The 21,928-nt window shown below is 38.1% G+C and overlaps 6 protein-coding genes across 6 annotated transcripts; 3 read left to right on the forward strand and 3 right to left on the reverse strand.

Annotated features, from left to right (window-relative positions):
- Positions 1–3,429: 3,429 nt before the first annotated feature.
- Positions 3,430–7,408, forward strand: PCOAH_00029240 (Uncharacterized protein; the record flags this gene model as incomplete). The annotated part of the gene is made up of 2 exons (XM_020059726.1): positions 3,430–3,635; positions 3,811–7,408. 2 exons carry the CDS (start codon positions 3,430–3,432, stop codon positions 7,406–7,408), a joined length of 3,804 nt encoding a protein of 1,267 aa, XP_019915421.1.
- Positions 7,409–8,548: 1,140 nt separating this feature from the next.
- On the reverse strand, positions 8,549–9,906 carry PCOAH_00029250 (Uncharacterized protein; the record flags this gene model as incomplete). The annotated part of the gene is made up of 5 exons (XM_020059727.1): positions 8,549–8,725; positions 8,929–8,967; positions 9,136–9,262; positions 9,395–9,523; positions 9,755–9,906. 5 exons carry the CDS (start codon positions 9,904–9,906, stop codon positions 8,549–8,551), a joined length of 624 nt encoding a protein of 207 aa, XP_019915325.1.
- Positions 9,907–10,660: 754 nt separating this feature from the next.
- On the forward strand, positions 10,661–11,803 carry PCOAH_00029260 (Uncharacterized protein; the record flags this gene model as incomplete). The annotated part of the gene is made up of 5 exons (XM_020059728.1): positions 10,661–10,712; positions 10,900–10,934; positions 11,165–11,243; positions 11,471–11,545; positions 11,709–11,803. Coding segments are annotated over 5 exons (336 nt in total), but the record flags the coding sequence as incomplete, so codon positions are not given.
- Positions 11,804–12,410: 607 nt separating this feature from the next.
- Positions 12,411–15,110, reverse strand: PCOAH_00029270 (DnaJ protein; the record flags this gene model as incomplete). The annotated part of the gene is made up of 5 exons (XM_020059729.1): positions 12,411–12,748; positions 12,904–14,437; positions 14,602–14,644; positions 14,853–14,890; positions 15,086–15,110. 5 exons carry the CDS (start codon positions 15,108–15,110, stop codon positions 12,715–12,717), a joined length of 1,674 nt encoding a protein of 557 aa, XP_019915418.1.
- Positions 15,111–17,237: 2,127 nt separating this feature from the next.
- On the forward strand, positions 17,238–18,322 carry PCOAH_00029280 (Uncharacterized protein; the record flags this gene model as incomplete). The annotated part of the gene is made up of 3 exons (XM_020059730.1): positions 17,238–17,437; positions 17,550–17,589; positions 17,769–18,322. 3 exons carry the CDS (start codon positions 17,316–17,318, stop codon positions 17,997–17,999), a joined length of 393 nt encoding a protein of 130 aa, XP_019915381.1.
- A 96-nt stretch (positions 18,323–18,418) lies between these two features.
- PCOAH_00029290 (Uncharacterized protein) lies at positions 18,419–21,543 on the reverse strand (the record flags this gene model as incomplete). The annotated part of the gene is made up of 2 exons (XM_020059731.1): positions 18,419–18,552; positions 18,684–21,543. The coding sequence occupies 2 exons, from the start codon at positions 21,541–21,543 to the stop codon at positions 18,419–18,421; spliced, it is 2,994 nt and encodes a 997-aa protein (XP_019915195.1).
- Between the last annotated feature and the right edge of the window lie 385 nt (positions 21,544–21,928).

Below are 21,928 nucleotides of genomic sequence, written 5' to 3' on the forward strand. Positions count from 1 at the left end.
ATAAAAATACGCAGCTACATTCTCATACATCCACTAAAGTGATCGGGCAACGGCGAGCATTATACAATTTCATACAATAAACATGGTGATATATGTACATAAGGCAGATATATATGCAGGAGGAGTAATGGGTTTATACATTCAGTAGAGCAAAAAAAAAAATATTGCAATAATTACTTAAGGTGAGGATGAATTTTGAAACGTTTAGCTTCACATTCAGATGAGAGAGAGCCTTCCCAGAAGCAAAAACGAAGTAATTTTTATCGTGCTTAATTTTATGCATAAAAAAAAAAAAAGAATTCAATACTAAATCATTATTTATTTCTCACTCTTTATCATTAATTATTTTAAACTCCAAAAAATGAAAAAAATATATATTAAATATTTCCATCAAATTCGTTCAATACATGTATTTATATATATGCAATGCAAGAATATACATATAACCGTCATGGAATTCTACTTTAAAAAAAAAAAAAAAAAAAAAAAAAAAGTACCTTTCTTGGTGCTCCTAAAGCGTATAATTACCGTTACATGTGAATGATGACGCGTACATATGTAAACGCTAATAATTCTATGTGTATTTTTTTTTTCTCTTTCAATTATTGCTAAAATTTAATTAGCACAAATTGAAAGAGAAAAAAAAAAAAAATGAAGATGGGATTGTTTATTATAATTGCGTAAATTATGATTATATGGAATTCTAAAAATTGTAAAACAGGCGAATGGGCGAAGACGGTAAAATAAAACGATATGGGCGAAATAAAATTATCCTCCCTCGCAAGTTGGCAAAAACTAATGTAGTAAAGTGCCAATGCCCACGTGGAGAGGCGGCTAAAACGCAGATATGCCAAATGGCAATCTCGCCAAGTGCCCAATTACGAACTAAGCCCGCTCATGCGAAAGCATACGCCCAGTTATACCTCAGGCATAGGGAAGCCGTCTATCACGCATATGCAAATGCACAAACGTATGCAGGTGGACCTCTACGTATGGAAGTACATACATATATATGTACAAAACGAAAAGGGAGATCAATTTTATTCTTGCTGATGGGTTGACCCCCGCATTAACGATGAGGGCACGCATATGATACGTGGGTGTAGACTTACGAAAAGGCACAATCTTCGGCCTTACTGCAATAAGCAAGCGTAGCAATGCTTATGTGGCGAAAAAATCTGGAGCGTTCGCTTAACGGTAGGGGTGAAATGCTTGTTGGTTCAAATGAATAGTAGAGGCAGCCGAGGTGTGACGTGGAAAGGTGAAGCTTACAGGTGGTGGTGTATGGTGAGGAAATTAACAGGTTGGAAGGGTTAACAGGCCAAAGGGGGAAAATGCGTTAAACAATAAGTTGATGGGGATAAAGATGATAAGCAAAAACATGGTAGGAGGTAGTATGAGTGGAAAAAGTTGAAAAGCAAAAACGTTAAAGGGGCAAAAAAGGAAAAAAACTAAAATGGAAAACGGTCGAAGCGGCAAAAGGGTAAAAACGCCAAAGTGTCCTTCTTTCCGTAGAACTGCAAATTTCTCCCTCGACACATTACACGAAGGTCAAATAAAAAAAAATATATATATAATAATGGGGCTGCCTTCTCAGTTCTGCAGTTTCCCCGTTTGGCCTTTCTGAGCTTTGCAATTGTGCTACTAGCACGCTTTAAAAAAAATGTGTAACCTTTAAACACGTTCTTCACTTTTACGTACCTCTACATATTTTTGACAAAAATGAATGGATGTGCATGTAAGATAGCTTTATTAAAAAAAGGAAGAAAAAAAATAGGCATGAGTATTTTTTTTTCTTAAATTATACGTGTGGCGTAAATTTTATACCTTCGACACATAGCGGAGTGAGTTCAAGTCCACATCCGGTGAAAAGCGGAACCCATTCCTCTCCCCCTTGGTGACCGAAAGAACCGTACGCTGTGTGTTAGCAGAAATGCATGCACTTGCAATCTGTGGTTACGGGGGGATCCTGTTCCATGCGGCACGCCGACAGGGGCATATAGCACCATGACTGACATGCTCGTATTGGCGAACCACCTACCATTAAAAAAAGAAACAGGAGCAAATGCTCCAGCTCACAGTGGGTATGATTTCACGTGAATACAATTTTAAACCTTTTATTCCTCAGAGTGATGATAAATTGTGTGCACTTAATTACGTACGCTTGGGGGAGTTCCCATTTGGGAATATGTGCAGTTCTATTTTTGAATGTCGTTGGGCTAGGCATATGTACACATGTATTGGGGTGATGGGGATGGGTCCCTAACTCTTCTCTTTTGTGGCTTTCCCCCTTTTTGCTGCAACGGCATAATTGCGCAAACAGGGTAAATACAAATGCGCCCCTTTGACCTTTGTCACATTGGAAGAAATTGACTGGCCAATCGGAGAAGAATATTTCCCCCAAAAGGTTCACCCCGAGGAATTTCCAAACGGTCAAAAGGAAGCACAACAAAATGGGTCATTCTGCAGGCTGTCTGTCCATTTTTCTTTTTCTCTTTTTTTTTTTTTTCTTCCCCTTTTGGTACAAAATATCGTTCATTTCTTTTTAAATATCGCAAAAAAAGGTGGCATGAAAAAAAAAAAATATATGTGCAAGTAGTTACACCTGTCAAGCGTATTTCGCCCTTACGTTCATGTGAAATTTTTTTTTTTTTATTTCTCCCCTGATCGTACTGACCAATGGAAAAGGTAAACATGAAAAAAATGGAAGTGTGTAAAATAGGATGGGTGAGTAACTTGAAAGGAACTCCTTCAAATGGCAAAATTAATTGCTAATAAAACGCCGCTGAGGGAAAAAAAAAATAAAAAACGCACGACAGGTACAACAAAATGATGTAGCAACGTATATAACGCGCATGACGCATCGTACAATATCACACAAACGGTGCCATAATGGGAATGACTTCATTTAGGAAAAATGACGCTGCTAAAGTGGACCATAGCCTGGATGGTGAATTTTCCTTCACATGTATTCCCCACTAGGAATATTTGTCACAGCCTTTTCGCCCCCCCAGGTGAAGGCAACGTCCGCAAAAAAATGATTAATCCGTTTTGATCTAGCTTGCCCGTTCGTCGAACTCGCTGGGCTGAATGACCATATCGGGTTGTCGCTTTTTAGATGTATATCTGTATGCGTACCCGGATAAGTGAATCATGTCCGTATCTACTCCCCTAATTAATCACGCGTGAGAGAATTCCACTTAGAAAAAATATTTTGCGCTAAAAAAAATGTAAAAGCTTTCAACTTCGGATCCACCCTCCTAGGAAATACCCCACATTTAGGGGCCTACACTTTTCTCCATTATTGTTTACACCGCCACAGGAACATATAGTACGATTATCCCTGTGTTCGGGTTTTCCCCGTATAGTTAGACTACTCAGTGCAAATGGGGAAAAGTATCCTCCTTGTGGACGCACCTTAACGCGAAAATGATTTTGATGTCATTTCTAAATGGAACGAAAATAATATGGGGAAGAAGAAAAGAAAAGCCGTTCCTGTTGGGCATTTTTAAGAATGGGAAACACGTTGGGAAAGCTTTCACCTCCTCGAGTGGCCACACGTCAAAAGGGGTCTCGGAAAATGTGGACGGCAAGGAGAGGTTCATCCAACTGCGGCATTCGGACAGCGCTACCAGGTTAGGAAAAAAAAAAAAAAAAAAAAAAAGGGGTGAATACACTAGTCATGCTTTAATATCCATGTTGGGAGGATGTCGTGAGGCGGGATGGGGCACATATGCGCTGATGCGAACACACCTGTGTGCATGTACCACGCACAGGAACACACCTGTTCGAATTATTAACCCCCCGTAGGTACCAGGCCAACGGAATAATGAAGACAAACAATTGGCCGAAGAAAAAAATCTCAAAAAAGAAAAACGAACTTTACATTTTCCTAAAAAAAACAGGCAACAAAAAGGTAGACTTTCACCAACTAAATATTGCGCTAACGAAGAAGATAGGGGAAATGCAAAACTTTAATGAAGTGTATAAATTGATTTATTACAACAAAGACATTTTAGTTCCCCTAAATTACGTTGTGTGTGTTTATAGAATGTACAAACTGGCAAAGCAGAAAGAGTGCAGGATAGTGAATTACGAGATGCACATAAATAGCCGTATCATTGGTGTAAGCATAGATGAGCTCTGTCGGATGGCCGCCCTGGATGAAGTGAACGAGTATGGGGAGCTAAGTCAGAGGTTGGCTATGCAAGGGGGGGAAAGCACCTCGATCAGAAGCAGCTATGGAAGCGGAGAAGGGAGCGATTTCCCCAAAAAGGAAAGAAACGTGCATATGATGAATGGACAGGAAAAACCACGCTATCTCTGCCTCGACTACAAAAACGACATACTACAACATATGGTGGACCAAATAAACAAAAACTATTTCGTGAAAAAGTTAACCTACAGACACTTATCAAACCTGCTGTTTGCACTGATAAACTTAAAATATTACGACATCGCAACATACTTGATTTATGCCAAGCATATAATCAGCATGTATGTCCACCTGTCATCTCAGGCCATCGCAAATGTTACCTATTCGTATGCTTTACTTTTTAGTTTCTACTCCATCGATTTTACAACATGTTATGAAAATTATGTATATAAATATTACATACCTACGGGGGAAGGCACATCGGCAGCGCTACAACATGACCCCATAAACTTGATGTTTTTGCTGCTCAGCCGGTGGATGTGCATGAAGGCTATCACGCACATTAATGCAAATTGTAAAGGAAAGTACGACGTGGATAGTTTTTACAGAGGCGTTTTATCAAACACGGAAGAACTAAATGAAAAGGAAAAAAAATATCACTCACAATTTAGCTGCGAAAATCCCAAACATGGAGATAAATTTTTTTTTCAAGAATTTTTTATCTTCCTATGGAGTATGTCCAAATTGAAAATTAACAACATTTACATCGACTTGATGCTCCATACGGTTCACCAAAGTAGGAAGTATGTTTTTGCAAAGTTTAACGAAAAGGATATATGTAATTTTATTCAGTCCGTGTGCACTTACTATCCGATGAAAAAATTGAGTCAAACGTGCAATTCTAGTGGGAATGCTTCTTACGCCGTTTCTCTTGGGAGTGAAGACTCGTTTATCAATTTGGACTATGATGCCTTTTTGAGGAGTGCCCTCCTGTGTACTATCTTCCATTTGAACAAATGCAGTTATCAGCACTACGCGATTATTTTCAAGTGCCTTCGGAATTTGCAAAACATGGGTGATACCCATAACTCGGAGGGGGGAACAACTTGGGATGATCCCATGTCTTATTCGTTACCATGTGGAAGCAGAAGTGACGCTCACTCGTCAGAGCCACGTAAACCAGATTATTCTTCAGAAGATTATTTAGTAAATAAAAAGGGGGAAGAAACACGCCCGTTATATTTTCCCCAAACGAACTCTGTACAAAATATTTTAAAAAAGTTAGCAAACGTTGCTGTAAAAAATTTACTCACAAAACTTACAAGTCGAAGTGATGACATTTTTTACCATGTGAACTACTACAAGGGAAATTCGGCCCTAAACTTACAACATTTGTCTGTATACCTTTACAATTTATGCCTCATGAGTGAATTTTACGTGGAAGACAAGGCAAGGAGGGAACTGACCCAACGGCTAATTTGCATTTTGGAGAAAGGAATAAAACGTGTGCATTCCTTTGACAGGAACAACGCAAATGTAAAATTGGAAGATAATTTTTTGCAACAGAGTTATGACAACTTGGTCTGTCTAAGCAATATCAACTACGCGTTAAATAAAAATAACATTACCAACGAATCATTAGTCATACAATCAGCTGTACATTTTTTCAAAATGTATCACGTGTTTTACAAGGCGTACAAAAATACCGAAAGGACTGCACCCTTTTTTAATTTTCTCGACAAAATAAATGAAAGAGTATTATCCATTTTTAATTGGACATTTTCACACACAGGGGTGGCCTTCATGCCATTATTCTCTTTAATCAATTACCATTATTTGTACCTTCTATATGTGAAAGACGCCCCCAATATGTTTGTCCTTTTAAAGAAAATATTACTACCAATGACGATATACAATAATGTCACCCTCTACCAACTGCGCCTCATTTTGAAGCTTTTAATAAATTACTACATGTCTCACGTGGTCAATAAAACGGAAGGTGCAACTAATCACTTGGACCACCTGGATTGTACCCACGATGATGTGCTCACTTGTATGTACAGCTTATCTTTAATAATAACAAATATCACGCATAACATACGGAGTGAGAAACTCCCCACGCAAGGGAACACCAAACCGAACGGTGACAAAAGTGACTACGTCTATTTTTACATAAACGTGGCGCGCACCTTGTTAAGAAGTTACTTCTATCACTTGTACAGTTTAAACGTAGGAAATATAAAAAAGCACATTTTGTGTCCCTCCCCAAGTGAAGACAACCTTATGAAATTTTACACCTTCTATTTATTTGTAAAAATTAATATGAATAAACATGTGCACTATGATAGGAATGTTGTGAAGAAATTCGTAAGCTCCAGTGGGGTACCCAAAAAGGGGTTTTACTTTTTGGAAAAGTTACTTACGTCATTTCCAGGGCAGAACAGTGGCAGTTGGGGACACACAGAAGGTCAGTATGACGATTCATTTGCACACACCTATTTGGAAATAAGCGAAGGGGAACAAATGAGGAACAGCTCGGGGAAGGGAGCGATCGACGAAGAGCTAAATGAAGAGACCCCCACAGTTGACAATTACCCCAATGAAGGAAACCACGCTCAAATGAAAGGAGATAAGAACAAGGATGTGCTTCCACTGTACGCAAACCATATTGACAACAGAAATTATTCCCCCAGGGAAAATCTTGGAATTTTTTATTTAATACAAAAAAGCATTCACCCGAACGAAATAAAAATGAATAAAAGAAGCCTTCTGTTTTTAAAACAGCAGGATTTATCGCAAATTTTATTTAACCCGGGCATTGATAACGAATTGAGAAAAGTGGGGGAGCGAGTCCTTTTAACGTTTAAAAAAATAGAAAGCTCCAAATCGCATATAAAGATATATAACTATATAAAACATATTTACGAAAAGAAAAAGAACGGCAGACAGGAAACATTCCCTATACAAAACGAATACGTAGTAAATAAGAACAACTCTCTTTTTGTGGTAGACATTTATGATAAAAACACAAACACCATATTTGAAATCGACGGAATTAGTCACTACACAAAACAGTGTATACCAAACAAATCCATGGACTCCTTTAGCTTTTTTTACAATTATAAATCTTATTATATTTTTAAGCACTTAATTTTAAGGGAAAATTATAACATTGTGCATCTGCCTCTGCATGACAGCAAGTTGTGCCGGAGCATAATTTGCGACTACTATAAGACAAGCGAAAATGGTTAACTAAGAAAAAAAAAAAAAAATATGAACATGGAATGCTAAAATGGATGGAATTTTCCTTTTAGCTAGACCAAGCAGCTGTGAGTTTTTTTTTTTTTTTTTTTTTTTGACCCGCTCAATATATTTTTATGTGTGCAAGCGTGCGGTAGACTCACCAACGAAGGTAGAACTACTGCATATGACAACTGCAGGCGAACGTTTTCTTCAAACATTTTCAGAAGATTTGTTTCGCCTAAAAGGTCTAATCTGTTAATGCTACCAAATTATACGTGTCTTTTGTATGGTCATTTTTTATCCCATTATCCCCTACTTCGTGTAATAATTTGTCCATAATAACCACACTTACAGCTAGTTTTTTTTTTTTTTTTTTTCCTGCACGTTCAGGCATTTTTTTGTTTAATTTTTTTTAGTTTGTTTTTTTTTTCGAAAATGGCTACCCATTATGTTGTGCAAGCTGCAGTCGCAGTGCTGTGAGTTTATAAGTATGGATTTTTTTTTCGTATTGTTCTATGTTGTTTATTTCGCCATATGTAGCAATCAGTTTCGCATTGTACCCTCGCGTAAATCATTTTTCTACGCCTTCCTTTTCGTGTATTTTACCGCTTCCTACCTATTAGCGTTTGCAGCGATTAACGTGAAAAATGTGTTAGCCCTACCTTTCATACGCCTAACAAATTGCACCAAACCGTAGCCACTAATTAAAGGGATACACATATTTTACCCATAGTAAGAAGAAAGGGAAGAGGAGAATTGGCCTCCTTGCCCTTTTTATATACCTTTAAATTGTTATACTGGTTTATTTGAACACACAGCCCTTTTCACTGATTTGCTAATATTTTACTCTTAATCTGTTTTCCGAGCGAATAACTTAAAAATGGAAAATTGTTCATTACACTGTCTTTAAAGGTGGAATAAAATTGTGGTGAAGTGTGACATGCGTGTATATGTGCACTACTGCATGATACACTTACTGGCACGCATAATGAATTGTTAAAAAGGTCAAACTAAAAAAGCGGAAAGGGAGAAAAAAATAGGAAAAAACAAAAAAGAGATGTATACACACCTTTTCATAATTTCATCACACGTGAGCATCATTTTGTACAGAGTCCCTCCTATGATGCCATCTATTTTTTCTTCCTATAGTTAGTCCTTTAAGATTCTTGCCCATTCGCATTTTTGTAAATCCAGCGCTTTATCCTCAAAAACGCTAACTTTCAGTCCCGCTGCGTAAAAAACATTTCGAGCTGCGCTTTCATTTTCATTTCCTTCGTAATTTAAATCTTCTATAATTAAGTCGTTCAAGAAGCATACGGTAAATTTCTACAAAGGGGGAGAGGGGAAGAAAAAAGAGTGTCATATTTAATTGCTTCTTGTATGATGCGTGGAATGCCACGTGCAGAAATGAACAGCGTTTCTCTTAATAGGCATTCTGTTTAATAATGCAGCAACGAGGAGCATTTTTCAAAATGTGTGTTGCGTGTATTGGGCTTAAAGGTAAATGCTGAGGAAGGGAACTGTCTTACTTTTTCTAGCTTTGACTTGATCCTTTCACTCCGGATATTCTGCAAAAAAAAAAAAAAAAAATAAAACAAAAGCAAAGAAGCAAATAAAGCAACAAATGTAGTGATCATTAAAATTCTGTAGTGACAGCATGTTTGGACAACCCTCCATCTACACCATTTTTATATCACTAAAAGGGTGTAAACGGTGCGAGTTCTCCCCTTGCTTACTTCGCAACATCTTTGCAATTCCCTTTTCTCGTCCTCATTAAGTCTTTGTATTATGTTGGGGTGTATGGAGTTGATCAGGCCGTTCACACTGATGGCCAATTCGAGTATAAGTCTGTTTCTAAAGTTTCTATATGGGTGATGCAAAGGAAAAAAAGAAGGCATTTTTATAGTGTATATTGTTTATTCATTCTGAAGATATACACCTTCCCTCTCGCTCGTTCACAACCCCGTTGTGTTCCATTCATTTTTTTTATTTAACATGTATTCGTTTAAAAGCTTAGACGCCTGTGAGAAGAGGACTGCGTAATATTCGCATCTCAACTTGATTGTCATTTTTTCTTTTCTCTGATTTTCGTCATTCATTGACCCGTTAAAGTTAATTAATTTCCTTAAAGGGGGGAGGAGAAGAAACGAATTTGTGGCATGGGGGGACACACACGAACCGTACGGCACACACGTGGCAGAGAAGGTACAGAGGAACCCCTTTGACAGGTGTGTGGCAAGAGAAGCAAGGTGTAAAACGGAGTCCTACACACAACGAATCATTTACACTGAGAAGACAAACTGTTCTTCTCCTGTAACAGTGCAACGTAACGACGTAGTTTCATTCAAATATTACTCTGCGTAAATTTTGTATTGCTCAAAATATCCCTTCAATTCTAAGTATGCTTTTTTCATGGTCTCCGTCGGGAAGGACTGAATTCTGTTACTTATTTGTTCCTCCCTAAATATGAAGGGCAAAATTTCCAGGCACGGCGATTTGATCGACATTTTTTTTGGCTATTCGTACTGTTTGGCTATTTTTTTCGCCTTCGTTTCCTGTGTAACGATAAAATTTCGCTTTTATAAGGGGCGAAGTTAAAGCTTCGAATGGAACTAAAATAAAAGCCAAAGTTCATTTGCCGAAATCAATCAGGGAGTTTTTGTTGAGAAAAAATGGCTAACCATGTTGCGGGAAAAAAAAAAAAAAAAATATCAAAATGGCGAAGCAAAATTCAGCGACGGAAACCAAAGTTTGGACGACGAAGCACAAAACCGGAAAAGGACGCAATGTCGATAGCATTTATAATTGCCACACATAAATTACATTCAACCCCATCTAATTTAATGGAAGAATACCTCGAGTGTGCGCGCTCGTCAAGGTGCTAAAAGTGTCTTCAAATGTTACTTAACATATTAAGGTAAAGATTCTCCATAAAAAATGATATCGCTAAAAGGGAAGAAAGAGGGGCATATTTTTCCCCATTCTTTTCCACACCTTTTCATTATTTTCCCCTTACCCCTTTTTATATAAGACGTTATTCCCTTTTAGTGTACCCCCATAAGACATTCAACGTCGAATTAACTCTTATGGGCGAAATACCTCGATGTTCCGTTTACTTCTTACACAATAATTATTGCCAAAATGGAAAACGATGTTATACTTTTTTTTTTTTTTTTCTCATCCATTTTGCTTTATCCCCTTTGAATGCCCAAATTTAAAACTTCTTAATTCTACTTTTTCATCTTTTTTTTTCTTTTCCAGCTAAGTGGGAAGGAAAAGGAATGCGTCGAACGAATTTATTCCATAGTCGATGGTACCGCAAATTTAGAGGGGAAAAATGGCGCGACGTGCGCACGTGAAATTCGGGACGAGCCGCTCGAACGAGTTGCACATCCATTTCAGCGAGAGTGTTACACGAATGAAATTCACAAAATGTCTGCACCCACTCACACATACACTTCACAATGCATGCTCCTTGTACTGTCCCCCCCAAATGTAAGACCTTTTGAGGAATAAAACCTACTCCAACAGTGAAGTAAAAAAAAAAAACAAAAAAACAATAAAATGGAAAAGTAGCGATTTATCAAAATGACAACATAATATCCACCTTGCCACTGTAACGGACACAAATTTAAACTTCCCCCCAGCGGGCGTGTCTCGCAATGGAAAATTCCCCCCGTCACAGAATAACGCTCCTGATTACTTTCCTTTTGGCAAAATTAAATTTTTTGCCTCCTTAACCTTTCACCCTTTTCGTGCGTTCAGATAAACCAGTGGTCAAATGTAATCTGCGAAACGTCCATGGATTTTCTATACTCGAAATTGTTACCCGCCAAATACATAAGTATGCATGCACACATTTAAGCGAGTAGACACAAATTTGTCACGCAGATTGATGCAATGTGGGGAGAAGAAAAGTAAATCCCCCACATTACATGGTTCCATTTGTTCTCATCACAGTACCTGTTTCCGAATTGCCAATGTTGTAATAATAATTCGTTGAAATGATACAGCCAGTACTCTTCAACTGTGCAAACCTGTTCGTTTTGTCTTTTTTTCTTCCCCCTTCAGTAAGTTGCTACATTTTAAAAAGCGCAAGCACGGAAGCGGCTCTTCGATTTTCTACCTACTGGGACACGGGGGATAGTCATACTCGAAAAAAAGAAAAGCACTCGCGCATGCACACACATTCGCAGCTGCGTAGTATTAAAAGAGTGTTAAGGGGAAAACAAGTTTACCCCCGAACCGCTTGGCCTGATTAAAACCCTGTGACGTTAAAGCAATGTTCCTCCCTTCTTCACCCTCTCAGAACACCTCCAGATATGCTGGCCAAAGGACCAAAAGAACAGCAACATGCGCTGCTATGTTAATGTCTATGTTTTAAAAATTGCACAAGAGAGTTAGGGGCGCTGTGCCGGTGTGGCAAAACAGAACAAATGTGAAAGAAAAAGAAGAAAAAAATAATTTAAATAAAACATATTATAACATCTGAAGTTGTTTTAAACAGAAACATAATAAAACAGAGAAATGTAAGAATACATATGAGGGAAGTAATTTTTTTTTTTTTTTTTTTTCTTGTGTATGTACGTGGGTGTACGCACATATATAATGTATGTAAATTTAAAGTACTCTTATTCTACAAAAAAAAAAAAAAAAAAAAAAAAAGGGGGGAAATAATTTTAGGCATATACAATATGACAACATTCCCTATTTGTGTGGACCTCCCTCGGCTTCTTCATTTCGCTGCTCAACTTCTTGTCCACCCGCACATTTCTCTCATCTGTTACTCTCGCTTCATACATTTGAACCCCCACTCACATGCGGATATGCGCGCCAGTGTAATCAACGCACTTTTGTATATGCTTACGTATATATGTATGTATGTGTGTATGTATACGTAGGCACATGGACAAAGCTGAGAACGGGTAATTTGCTCCATGCGTGCCGCTAAAGGATACTTTTTTTATGCGGCTGGCAATTTACCTCCTGCGTGGGCACATCGACATACACATATGTTATAAGCATATGCACGTGCCTACCCAAAAGCATAGATACATAACGTACATATGCACACATGCACATATATCCACACACGCGCACACGTATCTGTAAGCAGGTACATATGCCCGCTCAAACAGTTTAATAACACGTTAATAACATTTTAATTTGCATTTGATAAAAAAATGCCTTTACTTTCGCAATTCTCGATGATATTATAATATACAGTGGTTGAAAATTATTTGGATACTAAAAAAATAAAAATAAAAAATGAAAAAGTGTCACAACGGCGAGGGTGCTGCGCGGACAGATCAAATTCAGTTGTAGTCGTCATCCTGTTTCTGGTACGCCCTAAGGTAGAAAAAAAAAAAAAAAAGGAAAAAGTGAAATAAAATGGAGCAAAGTAGGGTTAAAATAAATGCGCATGAAGGGGGGCCCTTCAGTATATACACACAGGCAAAACGACCCATAAGCGCTTCTTATCTGCGCCTCTCATCTGTGCCCACCTCATGCACGCATCCTCGAAGAGCTTCTTAGTATCCGTGACCTCGTTGTTCTTCTTAAAATCTTGGATGATTTTCTTCATCACTTTGGCCAGCACGATGAGGGACTCCGCTCGGGTCTTCCGCATATTCTCATCCACGGACATATCCGTGAACACCTTTTTGCACACGCCCTTTATCGTTTGGTCGATATCGATGAGGCAAATGTTGAGCATCGTTTCGACAATAGCTGGCAGGGAATCTTCAATTTTTTTATTCACTTTGGCTGTTTTTTCGAGCGACATATCTTCATCTTCTTCTTTTTTCTTAATTTGGCTAGCCAAAGAGCTGGTCTTAATTAACGTTTTTACGAATTTTAGCCCTGTACCGATTACTCTCTTTTTCTGTTGCATTTTGTAGTATTTACCACTGATCCCGAATAGGCTATATTTATCTCCTAAAAATTGGTTGGCGCAATTTTCATAAGACCAGGCGACATTTTCCAAAATGACATGTCCGAAGGAAGTTTGGCATAGGTCCTTAATTTCTGCTTCAAATTTTGCAATATATTCTTCCTTATTCCCGTGGATATAATTATTTAATATTTCTCTCAGGTGAAGAGCTAGCTGGACTTCTCTCTTATTCTGTTCCTTTACAATAATTCTCTGCACGTCTTCATCTTTGTATATTTGTTCATACTCTACATACATGACCATTCTCAGTTTTCCAATGTATGGGTCTAACTTTTCGCTACCAAAAAGTAGGGTAAAAAAGAAAGTAGAATCTATGAACTGCATGCTGTTGATAGCGTTTTTTCCTTCCTTATCATATCTTCTTCTTCTCTCTATGTCACCAAGCACTTGGTATGCTTCCCCAATTTTTTGAAATTGCTCCTTCGCCTTCGAATCTGAGCATTTATCTGGATGGTATTCTTTGGCTAGCTTATAGTACTGTCTCTTAATTTCATTTTGGGTAGCATTTGTAGGCACTTGTAAAATTCTGTAAAATTCATCATTCTTCACTTTTATATTTCCATTCTTATTATAATATTCATCGTCATTTACATCATTCTTCCTCTCATACGTGGCGTTCCCGTTGCTGCTACTGTTTCGGCCATTTCCACCGTTGTCATTAATTTCGTTTAACACTTTATTCGCTTCTTCATCTAAATTATAGTAAAAATCATACCACTCCCTTTTTTCATCATCCCAGATTTTGCCCAGCGCCTTTTGAGCTATCGATTCTGGGGTGTTCATTATACCCCTGCCAATTTGGTAGCTAGCCACTCCTAGTGAGATAATCGGGATGACTATTGCACTTAGGAGGCCAAAAAACATTCCTTTGAAAAACCCATTAATTCCTTCCGCTTTGGCACATAAATAGGGAGATATAAATAAAAAACTTGTCCCCACGATTATCCCTTTTGTTACTGATTTTAGCCCTGACACTAATCCGGCACCCGCATGTTTGGGTTTCCTCGTGGAAAATATGTTACTGATTAGGCTCTTCTCTTCTCGGTCACTTTCGTAGTCGTACTTTGGGATTATCTGGTTGTTCTCTATAAGAGGGATTTCAAAACAAAATGGGCATGGTGTGCAAGAAGCAGGGGCGCGAAATGAACACACAAAGAAAGAGGCAAATAATAGAATTGATCATATATTCCCTAATGCTACTTTGTCCCTCTCCCTCAAACGGAATTGTCTTTTTTTCGCGCATACTTACCAAGCGACTGTGACCTGTTCATGCTTCCACTGCCGTTCTTATCCTTCAAAGGGGGGGGAAAAAAAAAATAAAAATATACAAATGATACATGTTTCGTGCATGTGGTCCCTGGAACAGCACGCATTCGTAGCTACAAATACGAGGACAAACTTAAAATTTATGCCCCCCCTCCTAATATGTAATCAGAGTTGCAAGAATTCTTCCCCTCGTGAGGCTCTAGCGTAACAAGCTCGTTCATTTTTCAAGCTTACCTCATCCGTTTCCTTAAACTTGTAATAACTGTTTGCATCTACATAAGAGGAGGGAAAAAATGTGCACAAAGATTATATCAGGAAATGAACCCTTCTACCAATGGGAAAAGGTGTATACAGTTTTTCATCATTTGCGACGGTGTGTTGTAGCTGTCCTCGGTTGGCTCCTCGATTTTGTCCACGTTGTTGAACTTCCCATTCTACCACCCGTGTCCGTTTTTGCTTGCACTTACCATTTCTTTTTCGTATGTTATTCATTTAAAAAAAAAATTTCCTCAGAGTTAAGAGCAGTTCATATGTATTATATGCACATATGTTTTGCACATACGTATGTATACAATAGGGGTACACTTTTGTACAAGTGGTTATTCCTTTGCGTACGTGCAAAAGTTTGTGCGTGCTTATATATTTGAGGGGATGTTTAAGAAGTGGAAAAGGGGCCCTTCAAACTCAACCGGCAAAAGCGCCTTCTCATGAGAGGAAAAATAGTTTGGTATATTTGCCCAGCTGCAGAACAAAAATATACCAAAGGGGGAAATAAAAATTCAGTATGAATGAAATAAATCAGGAGGGGGGAAAAAATTAAACCACAGTCAATTCAGCCGTACAATATTTTACAAAAATGCGAAACACAGCAGTGGATGTGAGGATGTGTATATAAATGCATAAAAGTATAAACACATATAAATGTACGTTTATTATATATGTAACATTTGTGGAGAAACAGAGTATTGGGAAAGTCGCCTATTTGGAAGAATTATAAAATCAGATATTTTTTTAATTCCTTCAAAACAAATTTGTTTTATGATAGCTGTTTGGTTTTTTTTTTTTTTTTTTTTTTCTTTTTTTTTTTTTTTTTTTTTTGGCTTCAATTTTTTTTTTTTTAACAGTGAAAAGAAATATGGGAAAAGAAGTAAATAAAAATTATGGATGGGTAAAAAACGAGCATTTTATGAAAAAAAAACACTTAAAAAAAGGAGTTAAAAACTATACGAAGGGAAAGCAATTGAGAAGTTGAATAACTGAAAAAACGGAAAAAAAAAAATAACGTAAAAAAAATATACCACACAGTGTACCACAAAATGTGCTGCAAAAATTAAAGCGCCAAGGGAAGGGAAAAGTCAAACTTGGGTTATGAAAATATGTTGGAGGTATACTCCTCTCACATTTCGCTGATGGAACAGGAAAGGAAAATTTGAAAAAGGAGCCGTCGTTTGTGGATTTTTAACGGAACACACTGTAGAAAAAATCCATGAAAATGATGAAAGCATGGTCTTTTTTTTTTTTTTCCTTTTTTTGCTGTCACGTGTGGCCAGAAAAAAGCAAAGGTCAAACTGGTTACTCATCCCACATTTCAGAAAAGATAGTGTCACTTCCCCTCACCATTGAACAAGAACCATTTGAACGCACTCCTTCACTTTTTTTGAGAAACCTACAAGTTACTGATATAACGTGTTTTTTCCCCCTTTCCGGTTTTCTGTTTTTCTTTGCATGTGTGTCCCCTTGTGCCTTTTTTCAATTCCACTAACGTGGGCTTCCCCTTTACCGTACCCCGACCAGGGTTAAATTGTCGCCGTTTTACAATCATTTCCAACATTTGGACATGCAGAATAGATTTCCCCATTCCTGCCTCATTCATAAAACGATGCAGTTCTGGCATCTAGACGAAGCAAAGAAAAGGCGCGTTTGTTTCGAACTCCATGCATAAACATGAACAGAAAATGTATAAAATAAAAAAAAACGGACACGCGAAAGTGATTACTTCTGCCCGTCCCGCCCATGTAATCAGTGCATATGTGGGAAGGCACAGCATCCGTTTGTGCACAGAATTCTCCCCTTTTCTAATTTTACTAGTGTGGTATTAAAGGACCGATCGGCAAACTGGCGCGTTCTGCTTCCCATCGGCACCACATTCGTTCCTCCTTTGAAGCGCACAGTCAAGCAAGGCTGATAAATGTGTCATTATGTAAAGTAATCTTGCGCACACATGTATTGCCCCATACCATTTCGACGCAAATAAATGGTAAACGCGGCACAAATTTGTCACCATTTTAAAAGCGCATCGCCAGTGTAAAATATTCTGTATAATTCTTATCTCTTATTCCGAAAGGGTGCAAATGTATTCGCACATGAGCGTAACACCCACGTGCGTGTATATATATAAATACATTTTTTTTTTTTTTTCCACTCCATTGTAACAACAAAAAGGGATTACATCTTCTTTAAAACATCCCAAATTGGTAACCTGAAGCTTGTTGAATATTTCCCGTTTGCAGTTTTATTTACGCCTCTTTTACGGTCCTTTTATTTTTCTTTTATATGAAAGAGTCGGGTAAAAATGACATAAAAGGATTTTTTTTTTTTTCCCATTTTAGCTATTTCTCTGAAAGCAAGCTAAAACAAAGCAATAAAGTTGTAGTCTCCATATTACTTTCCATAAATGACCTTCTGAACGCTTTTATAATGAAAATTTCAAAGTTGAGAAATATCAAATTGAACTATGTGAACAGTTCAAAGCGTTTTTTCAGTGGGTACACAGGGAAGCACATATCTGATAAAGAATTGGTCAAAAAAGATGACAACTGGTAAGTGTAAAGTGATCGAACGTGTATGGTGCGCGTATGCCAGATTATGTAAAGATAAACATGCGTGTATTTGACCTAAATCTCCTTTTTTCTTTCCACCCCTGTATAATAGGTACATTGAGGAAACCAACTTTTGCCTGGGAAGAGTGACGGTACTTGATAAGAAAAAGCAGCAGCATTTATTTTTCACTTTTGCGTCTTCCCCCGTTGTGTGTGGAGAGTGAATATATTTCTCCCCCAGTGAAAATTCATCATGCATTTCCTTTTTACCGCACATATTTTCACACATACGTATGTACCTTTTCTCATTTGCACGATGTGTAATTCGTAGAAATTGAGATTTTCCGAAAAGGACGATATGGCGAGGAGAGTTTTGAAAATTATGGACAGCCAGTTAAGCAAAATGTACACACGGATGCGAGATGGAACGGTCATACCGTATATGTCCTTTTATTTGAATGATGTTATTGATAAGCCGGCCCCAAACCATCAGTTTATTGAGCAGCCACTGATCAAGTGGACGTGGGACGAGGCCTACGATGAGGCGTACGAAGAAAATTAAAAAAGGGGAGCTTCTCGAAGAAGTTTGCTCCTAAAACGATGTAGAATGTAGTCACTGGCCAGAACAGAGATGGGCAAAAACGGACTTAAAGAAAATCCGTCAGGTAGAAGCATCACCCATTTTTTCGCACCCTTCCACAATTGCAGCATAACATTTTCTAACTAACCAGTGATAGCTTGTGCATCTGTTCAGGTGTGTGCACATTTCAATCACTACACTTTTTCGCTCATTTTTTTTTTTTTTTTTTTTTTGTTGTTGCTGCTGCCGCAATGGATAAAATTTAAAGGTGCCGAAATTTTTTCGACAAACAAGCGATGGTAACATTGCAAACATTCAAATTTTATGAAAAATGAATTTAAAAGAGTTTTTTAATTTCACAAAAAAAAAAAAAAAAAGGACCAAATGATGGGTGCAGATTCTCAATTTTTGTCAATTAAAATGTCTATTATAAATAACGGGAACACAACTTGTTCGCATATAATTTTTACGCGTTCGTTTGTCTTGAAAAGGCCATTCAGGGTGTTCACAACAGTGGTATGCACGTTTGAGGCGCCTAAGGGGGTGGGAGGAAAAAGTACACATATGGGTGTGCACACATATGGACGTTCATTCATATGCGTATTTACACATGTGTTGCTCATTTACACGTGTGGGTGCCCATGTGCAAGGATGGTCGCAACTCACCCTTATTCGTCTGCGTAAACTCGGTCACGGAAAAGTTGTGCACTTTGAAAATGAAAAAATTCAAAGCTCTGTAAAACGCGTAAAAGCATTTTAACTCTTGCACATCCATGTGCGCGTACAAATCCGCAAAGTGAAAAATTGTGAGAACTCTATAGATGTAAATTAACTCGTCCAAAGGTAGAGGTAACGATGGTGTCCCTTTTCTGTCTCTATCCCTGGTGTGGCATTCGGACAGTTCTGCACAATGTGCCCCTGTTAACTTGTAGGTGGCTTCGTCCATGGAGTTTACAATGTGATTAAACAATTTCGTCATCAGCCGGATCGATAACGTGACGTGACACAAGCGCACATTGCGATCATACAAATGTAAAAGTAAATGAACTAAATTGGCATAAAATAAAAGAGACAAATGTTTACAATTTAACTTTTCATAGTGACAAAACAGTTGAGGAAATATGTACTTATAAATTTTGCTCAAATAAGCGTCGTAATAATTGGGTTGCATTTTAATTATGGATGAAAAAATATCGACAAAGTTTACAAGAACGCTTTCATAACTCAAGTTAGGGGTTTCTACATAATTCGAAATTTTGGCTAGCAGGTGACTGGTAAAAAAGTCTAAATTGTTGTTTATGTCGAACAGGAGCATATGTACATGTAACGAAAAATAATTTTTTTTATTTTCTTCGCTCATGGGTGTGTTATTTATACAGTGTAGTAAGACTTTCTTCTTCATCATAAACTCCTTGACATCTCCACCGCCCTTGTTGGTGAAAATGCATTCATTACACAGGTTTAGCGCTTCGAAAAAATGGAAAATGTTTTTTCTTTTTTCGTACTTGTTCATACCATTTGGTCTTCCCTTACAGCCTAGCAAATACTCATTCAGTTTTTCAAAATGATCGTTTATAATTCCCTCCGCTTGGCTGCAAATATCTGCACGAACATGCCTATTCATCAGGATGAGAGGGAATAACTCCACTAGCTTATTTTGCGTCACGTGTTCGCTGACCCTATTGAGAAGCAATCGTTCCCATTTGATGGTCTCCCTTTCGAGGGAATCGCCAGAAGACTCCCCTCCCAAATGCAGATCATTATTATCGCCATTCTGCGTTTTACTTTTAATCAATTTTAATATTTCTTTAATGTCTGTGTTGGAGATTACGACAGCGTTGGCACTACTGTTTGGTTTCAGAGATGTGTCCACTGTATCCTCTTTAGTGGGTGTGCTTTCCCCCCTGCAGAGGTCATCATAAATGCTTTTCACCAAATCGTGGTAATATTTTTTAATGCAAAATGTGCCTTGTGCTCCTCCCCTGTAGGGTTTTGTCCCCCCCGTTAGGTACCTCTCCACTGTAGTTAGTAGGATGACTTTCATTTTAAAATCGAGGGAGTTCACATAAATGTGTTGTAAAAAATGTAGCTGCGTGTAGCTAGCCATTCTCTGCTTGTAAAAGTGCAGCAGATATACAAGTAAGTTTGGTGCAAATTTGTTCTTCCCAATTAACTGGCTAGTCAATTGGTCCAAATGGTCGAAGGGCATATCTCTCATGTACGATGTGGTCCCGCAGTTCCCATATTTGTAAACAAAATTTACGATCGTGAAAACGTCCAAGTCAATCATCTGGTTAAGCTTCAATCTGTTCATGTGTTGATTCTTTAGCAGATTAGAAATGATGCCAAACAACTCAGACCCCTGTTTATCAGTTAAGCTAACTTCATTTTGTACAATAAAATTGAGGAAGTTGCAAAATTCTCTATTGGAAAGATTACTTACCATATTCCAACACGTGTCATAAATAGTACTCACGAACGGATCTGTCTTTAAAGGAAGTTTTCCATTCCCCCCGTTCTGGTAGAAGTACGTATACGCTAACAATATATTTACCATCTGGCCACTTGAAAAATGGCATATATTTTCCAAAATATATTTTTTTAACTTTTCCAGAAAGGGAGCATACCTTTGCAGTTGTAATTTGTAAACCGCATACACAAAAATGTGCACATCTAGACAATTAAAATGGTGCTCCTTTTTTTGTAGCTTATCAAAAATGGCATCAAACAGTTGGCAACTCCTAACGTTTAAGTGGTAGCAGCTGTGTAAGAGTAAAGAAATTTCTCTTATCGAATAATTGAAGTCGTTCTGTTCGCATATTCTACGTACAAATTTTTCCACAAAGGGGAGAGTTGCATCTTCCTTTATATGTTCATTCGCTACATTCTGATATTTTTTCCTAATTAAACGTAACATAGTTTTATCATTTTTGCAGATGCTGGAAAGTAAGTGGATCATATTAATCCAGGCGGAACCCGTATTATCAATATCGCTTTGGTGGGACGAAATATGCCTGTGTAGTAAATGCAGAATCCCGTTTTGCATTTGCTTACTCATTTTTATTTCACCCTTGCTAATAACGGTTAGGAGCATATTAAAATGGATAAAGCTCAAATTGTGGACGAGTAGGTTGTTCTTAAAAATGCGCTCTACTACGAGCAATGCGTTGTCACTCAGTTTGCTTCCTTTCCCCCCATGGGCCTTCACCTCATGCACAGCATGCCTAAGAAGTTCACCAATATTCCCCTTTTGGAGAACACCTCCAAATGATGCTGCTTTTCCATTTGTAAAATTATCACCAGGTATGCCTTTAAAAAGTGATGATCCAGTTGCCCTCTCCCTGGGTTCATATATGCGGTTCGTTTTTTCTGCGAAGTTATGTTTTTCCCCCCTGCCGAGCTTCAAAAAATGGGCCCCTCTCCCATGTGTGCTTCCTCCCCACAGGGAACCCCAACAGCCGCTTTGCTTCAAATCACAAAATGTGTGACTGTTCCTGCGGAACAAATCATTTTTTATGCTTCTCATAATTGTTCCTTTTTTCTACAAGGGGAGGGTCAGCCTGCGTTGTCCGTCTCATTTTGTCCACTTGTGCAGTGCAATGCGATTCGAAGCGGCAGTATAAAATGGTGGGGTGGCGAAAAATGAAGCATTCGCATGTGGGTTCTCCCCTACACAAATCAATATATGTGTACACGCAGGATGGTAATGACCAATGTGCCACTGGGGGAATGTCACACGGTTGCCCTTTTACGTACTACGTTCATTTCGTATACATCGCCGCTGACCAGGTGTATAATGCGCTTGCTCTGCCTTAAGCGGACACAGGCATTTTCCCGGTGGGGGAAATAAATTCACCCCGAACGCAACAAAACTGTCAGGAATGGAAAAACGCCCACAATTGTATATCCCT

Source organism: Plasmodium coatneyi, chromosome 10 (assembly GCF_001680005.1).
Source record: "Plasmodium coatneyi strain Hackeri chromosome 10, complete sequence".
Classification (NCBI taxonomy): domain Eukaryota; phylum Apicomplexa; class Aconoidasida; order Haemosporida; family Plasmodiidae; genus Plasmodium; species Plasmodium coatneyi.